A 7049-nucleotide genomic window follows, 5' to 3' on the forward strand; every position below is an offset into this window, starting at 1 on the left:
CCATTATTTGCAAAAAAATTCTTTAAAAGTCAGACAAAATGATTTTCTCAAAAATTTTTTCACATTTTGTCTCTCATAGTTGAGGTCTACCTATGATGTCAATTACAGGCCTCTCTCATCTTTTTAAGTGGGAGAACTTGCACAATTGGTGACTGACTAAATACTTATTTTCCCCACTGTATCTTATATTTGAAATGTGACCTCTGTCCGACTCCAGTGTGAACTCTATACGGCCCTGATGCTCAGAAGATGTGACCTCACATTCATCTCATTGTTTACAGTAGTAGCTAAACATGGATGCTACGTGTTAGCACGTCAATTCTAACATTGCTGCAATCAGAGCCGATTAAACAATGATCTGATATGATCAATGTTTATATCTGAATCTGCCTCTGACTGGATGCTCCAGTGAAGTGTTTTATTTTTGGAACAAAGCGACGTGCTGAAAGAAAAGTATCGAACAAGTAACTTTAGTATTGATGCAGTCTGAGACCGACGGTGGACGTGACGATCGTATGTTTCTGTGGATTCTCAGTCATCCAGGACATGGAAAATTAAAAGTAGGGCTGTCAAATGATTAAATTTTTTATTCTATTAATTTCAAGGTAGCTGTAAATTAATCACGATTAATCACGATTAATCTTAAACTTAATATAAAACTTTATTGTATATTGGTAAAATAAATTACTTGAGTTATTAATTAATGTCTTTATTTTGAAAAAAATTGGTGCTTAAGAAATACAACAATAATAAATCATGAAAATATCACCTCGATTGCACAAAAACAACAAAAATCAGGACCTAAAAAATGCCTCAAACATATTTGAGTCAGTTAAATTTTGTGCAGAATAATGAGGCTAAAATCAAAAATTCAAGGATTTTCAGTCCAAATGACACGAGGAATGAAAGATAGATACTAAGGTCACAGTTGTCAGCAAAACATAAATAAATAAAATAAAATAAGCCATAAGAAGACAAAAAGAAAAAAAAACTGTACATAATGTGTTACACATGGATTTTTTAAAATTTATTTTATTTATTTAACCTTTATTTATCCAGGTAAACTGTTTGAGAACCACTTCTCATTTACAAACATGACCTGGAACTGAGTGCATGGCAATATACAAACCTACATATTCAGCCAAAGTAAAGTAATTGTAAATTTTATTCACGATTAAAATTTTTAAATCATGCCCATGAAGCACTAAAATTAATCAGAGTTAACTCGATTAATTTCACAGCCCTAATTAAAAGAACAAAAATGAAGCAACTGGACTTCTGTTCTGTATCTGAAGACGCATGGAGCTACAAGATTTAAACCACACGACTCGATTTAGTATCATCATTGGATCGATTCACTCACCCATATAAGAAATAAACACTGAACTAAACAAGGGTCAGATAATTATTTAATCAGCTCTGAGATTAAACAACTTCAGATTCGACGTGCAAAAAGTAGCATCCATGATAACTCTGTAAACAAACAGCAGTTGAATAAGACGTCACGTTTTTTACTGCACGTGTGTCACATCAGCGCTGTGTAACATTCACACTGGAGTCTGATGCAGGTCACATTTAAAATGTAATGTGAATGTTCACGCCAAAAGATCGGATTTTTAAAAAAAAATCAGAGTTGAGCATTAAGACCTGCAGTGTGAACGTAGATCATGACTGAACTCTCGTTTTGCTTTGCAAAACTTTTCTATAAATATTCACATTCATTGTCCTTTTGATCAGAATTATAATTTATTTTTACGAAGGAACTGAAAATCAAACTATTCAGAATGGATACGGCAGTGTTTCCTTAGAAGCACTTATAAACTTGAAATATGAAAATATATCTAAAAAATACGCCTGGACTTTATTTCCAGTGGCAGAAAAAAAAGCATTACATTGTTTAATGTAGACACAGTGTAATAAGCAGCATTCAAACAGATGAAATGACAGATAAACAAAGCGACGGGTGACAAACGGCTGAGTGACGAGCAGTCAACCTGTCGGGGGAAGACAACTATGATCTAAAACCTCAAAGGCCATGAAAATGATGTGTGTTTGTGTAAGAATTAATGTGAAGCCTTTATTTTTTCCAAATGGTATCTGATGACAAGGTGACAGTTGAGATGAGAAGTGTCAGTAAAAGTTATTCTTTCATATCCATGTTTAGTTGTAGGATTTTTTTTATTACCTTCTTAAAGAGAGGATAAAATTCTTTATATTTATATGACGTTATATATATTGGTCACTGTTATGGACTAATTATCTATCTGTGTCACTTGTTCAATGTTAATCTGTGTTGGTCCAGACAACAGGACTCCGCAACGGACTGACCTCTCTTGTTTGATAAGACACTCTTTGAGCTGGGAGCCCTGTGATAGGCTGGACAGTATATTAGGCGATCTGTGATTGGTTATAAGCACGTCATATGATGTTATCATGGTGTATATTATTGGCTGTGTCCGCTGACGTGTCAGCGACAAGCCGACAGGGCTTCCTGATTGAGTCCTGTTTGCCTGTTGCTCAGAATTAAATCATTTATGACGACCATACACGCAGACTTTTCTGGCATTATTCCAACGTGTTTCTGCTTTCGTGCGACGACAGAAATTGGCGTTGTCGAAATGGCGGCTTCAAGGACTGGAGGACAGCCTGCAGCGGTCGATTGTTTCTCTCGAGATCCACCGGAACATGGAGGCTGGAGAAGCTGACCTGTTTTTTGTCGGTTGATCGTGTCCGGGTTTTGTGATCTGTCATACCTTGACCGCTGTGGGTAGTCTTTGGGACTGAAGCTGAAAAAGAACCTGTCTGTCGACAGAAGTACGGTGAGCTAATATTTTCATTAGCACCTTATGCTAAAGAGCTACGGCTAATTTTTCGGCCCACACACATTGAAATTGTAAATTGTTAGCCGCTGGTCTGGTTTTTCTGAGGCTGAATTGACACTAGCCGAGGTAGATAATGGGAGCATTTTTATTCCATTTCGAGTCAAAAACAGGGAGCTGTTAAATCTCTCTTTATAGTAAAACAGGTTAAATAAAAACTTTAATTTAATAGCTACACAGTTCTCGTACCTTAAAACAAACATATAAAACTTTTGAACCAATGTGAGCTTACTGGTTCTATTATAAACTGCAGCACAATGGATGCTAGAGATGAGCTCCCCTAGAACCTCAAAAAGGAAAAGAAGGTAAATAAAATAGATGGATTGATGAACTAGAAGCACTCGGAGAGTGCAAACCTCCGCCAAGACCAATTTCCCCGTCCTGTAAGAGTTAATGCACAAAAGCAGAGATGGAAACACATTTGCTGAATAAGTTCTGACGTAGTGAACATTTAAGCAGGCAGTATGCACGGGATTTCTTCTYGGTRGAGTCCAATGTGAAAAAAAAAAGTCAGACTCGTCACCCGACTTTATTCATGGTCAAACTGGTGTGGGATTAAGCTCCTAAGTTTTCATCAGTCACATTTCACCATGTAAAACGTCTGTTTTATCCCCTTGTATGAGTTTGTAATGGTTTGACTCTCTTTATAAAGTGCTTCCTGGCTCCCCCCATCTCCAAACTTTGAGGCCCGGCAGCTCTCTGTTTACAAGCCTAACAGAGACAAACTGTTTGACTGGTTGTTTCGGAAATGTGGTGTGTTTGAGTAAATGGGAAAAATAGGTTTCATGGTGCAGTCACGCACTACCTGGTCACAAAACGTTATCTAAATGCTCATATTATGGCAAAAATCATCATCATTAAATGTGGTTTTAACATTACTTTTATAAAGCTTGAAATCCGTGCTGTCCAATCCAGCTCACTGTTTTTTACAGAAGCCCTGTGAAAGCATCACAGCTTTGCAGATCTCAGAGTGTTAAAGGAAAAAAAATTCCTGTATCCGCATCGTGATCCAGAACATCACCAAAATTTAAAGGTGTGTTCCTTGGCCCAGTATCTACATGTGGTAAAAATGTCATGACAATCGTCCACAAGTTTTTGAGTAATGTTGTCCACAGACAGAACGACAGACAGACAGAGAGAAATATGCGACCAAAAACATTACCTCGCCCTTGGCGGAGGTAATAAACAGATTTTCCCAGCATTACCAAAAAGATCTGAGCCACACTGCTGATGATCTGTCAGATTACGATGATCAAACTGGCTTTATTTCCACACAAATACTAATCTTCCTCTTTGTGTCTGAGACCAGTACAGTTCCATTAATACTGAGCAACTTGAAGATGAAATGGAGAACGATTCATATTAAAACATCCCTTTGAAAAAGCAGAGGAGCTTTTATACTCTACCTTGCAGCTACATTTGCCCGTGTGATCTGCGCAGGCACACATTTTTCTCTCCAGGTCGCAGGTCTGGCTGTCTGATCCTGCAGCGTCACACTCACACTGGATGCACTGGCAGAAACATGAACCAAACATGTCAAGATTTTACTGACAACAATGGATTCAAAGGAGTTCCTATTTTAGAACCAGACATGATTCAAACTGATTGAAGTTCACTTAAAGGGGACATATCCTGCTAAATCCACTTTCTTAGCTGTTAAATGCATTTTGTTGTGTATTTGGAGTCTCTAGAACAGGGATATTCAACTGGTGGCCCGCGGGCCACATCCAACCTAGTGACCAAACTTTGGCCCACCAATTGGTTCATTCATCTCTTAAACCCAAACCCCGATTTTCTACTACAATAAGTTATTTTAGTTAAACATAGACATGTTTGGTATCTACAGAAAATGAACAATCAAGACAGTTAAAACTACAAGCAGTTGAAGATAAAACTATGAAAGTGAAAATAAGATTGTTTTAAAAATTTGGTAAGTCAGAGATGTCAAAATAATATTTGTGTTAAATATGAGGCATAATGTGTTTTTGTTGTTTTATTATCATTACTTTTATTACATAGGGTTCTGTATGTTGTATTCATGATTAAATACAGCAAAATAAACTATTTCAAAGGTAACGGATCTTTGTAATACTTGGTTTAATTTTATAATGACTTTTTATTCGAAGACTATTTTGTTTAAATGTATTTTTCTAGAAAAGGGGCAGATTTAAGATTTTTTTCTCTTCTTCTGCTGCCTTTCATTTATGATTTGTATTTTTATTGTATATAGAATTTATGTTTTTTTTTATAAAAATGAATGAATAAACTAAACTAAATTAAACTAAACTAAATTAAATTGCTGGATATTCGGCCCCTCAGCTGTTGACCTGCACTAACTGTGGCCCCCGGAGCAGTTTAGTTGAATAGCCCTGCTCTAGAATTATTACATCACATTATCTGGTAAGGTCTGGATTTACAATACATTTACAGTGGAGTTGCAATAAGGAGGAATTCAGACCAAAGCGTTGCAGTTCCACTTTATAAAGACCCAAAAGAAGGATTTAAATGTGAAAAAAGGAGGATTTAAAAGCAGGATATGTCTTCTTTAAAGAAAAAGTTGTGGAATTAAAGGGTCAGATTAGTCCAGTTATTAATAATTTAAAATAAAGATTTACTGATGTAAATTCAGATTCTTCTAACTTGAAGTGATCTTAGTTTAAACTCTCTAAATAAAAGGAAGCCAGCTTAGTGTAAGCGTTAAAATAGAAAAAAAACAGCAGAAGTTTAGAATTCAACAAACTGAGGTCATATGAAGAGATTTGAAGAAGAAAACATTTTTAACGTCGACATCGTACCTGAGGAAAGTCTCTGTATCCGATCTGACACTCGTCACACTTCTCGCCTCTGAAGGAATCGCGGCAGAAGCAGCAGCCGGTGTTCACGTTGCACTGCTGGGTCACCGAGCCAATCACGTTGCAGCCGCACTCCTGTTTCCAAGAACAAAGACGTCAGGAAAAAAAAAACTTTTAAGGTCGACAGTTTATCATTCACTGATTCACAACAAACATTTGATAGATTAACACACAGCCTGGAGGGGCTTCAGTAAATGGAGACTTATTGCAGACTGACTCCTGTGAAGTTAAAAGATGAACTTGGATGTTTAACATATCAGGAGGTCTGAAACAAATTGGTCATAAAAACCCATCAGTGTCTGGAATGTCTAAAAACACTTTTGTTGTGATTTTGTTTTAGAAGAATTCCAACCTTCAGATAAAAAAACTCTGAAATGGTCACAGTTGACTTGAGGAATTTTAAAAACTAAAGTAATAATCTTCTAACTGGTAAGGTGACAAAAGGATTTGTATTTGTGTGGTACAGCTTTTTCATGTTGTGTTATATCCTCCTAATCTGTAATTAACTAAATATTTGATTTTGGACCTATTTCTTTTTATTCTGTTGTCTTCAGCACCTCCCATCTCCACACTGACCTGATCCATTTCACTAATCGACAGTTAAACTGAGGCTGGGACATTTTTCTATGGAGAACTGAATCAGACATAATTAGAAATAAATAAATGGACCAATAAATAAATAAACACAATTAAATTTAATGTTTTATAATTTAACTGACTTTCATATTTATTTTTCCAGCTTAGTTCCAATAAACTATATACTTACTAATTTACATTTTTCTGTTTTAAAAATATATATATTTTGTTTTCCCTTTACTTGTAGATACATCTGTCTCTTAAACGATTATATTTAAATGTGTTTTATAATTTTTCCCACAAAACTTTGTATTTCCATGTGTTGTTTTTACATTTCTCTGTCTCCTGTTTTTACTTTATGCATTTCTGCTTCATTATGCAAATGCGGTGGGTGGAGCTTCTTGAGTAAGCTCCTCTTCTATTGGTCAAGAGACAGGAAGTAGCAGGAACTATGCAGATCTGTGCATGCTTGTGCTGCCTCAGTTTAAGTCAAAGTTTAGTTTAAAATAAAGGTACGGATGGTCCTGATGCATCTCAGTAATCCAGGTAGAAAATCAAAAGGAAAAAAAAATTGTATAGGTCCTCTGGATGGATTCTTCTTTAATGAAACGTTTCGTCTCTCTTCCAAGAGACTTCTTCAGTCTGAGAGTTTCAGGCAAAATTCGGGCTTTTGAGTCCTGCCTCCAGGTGACTGATACTCACATCACATGGCTATCGTTCACACCTAATTAACACCTATTGT

General features: G+C 36.1%; 1 protein-coding gene across 1 annotated transcript in view; it reads right to left on the reverse strand.

Annotated features, from left to right (window-relative positions):
• lama2 (laminin, alpha 2) overlaps positions 1-7049 on the reverse strand; it is a gene marked incomplete at its 5' end in the record, with an annotated part of 234410 nt that overhangs the window by 79025 nt on the left and 148336 nt on the right. The window contains 2 exon segments of the mRNA XM_014015734.1: positions 4286-4390; positions 5675-5806. Coding sequence (XP_013871188.1) covers positions 4286-4390; positions 5675-5806 — 237 coding nt within the window.

The sequence above is a fragment of the Austrofundulus limnaeus genome, unplaced genomic scaffold (assembly GCF_001266775.1).
Source record: "Austrofundulus limnaeus strain Quisiro unplaced genomic scaffold, Austrofundulus_limnaeus-1.0 Scaffold133, whole genome shotgun sequence".
NCBI lineage: Eukaryota > Metazoa > Chordata > Actinopteri > Cyprinodontiformes > Rivulidae > Austrofundulus > Austrofundulus limnaeus.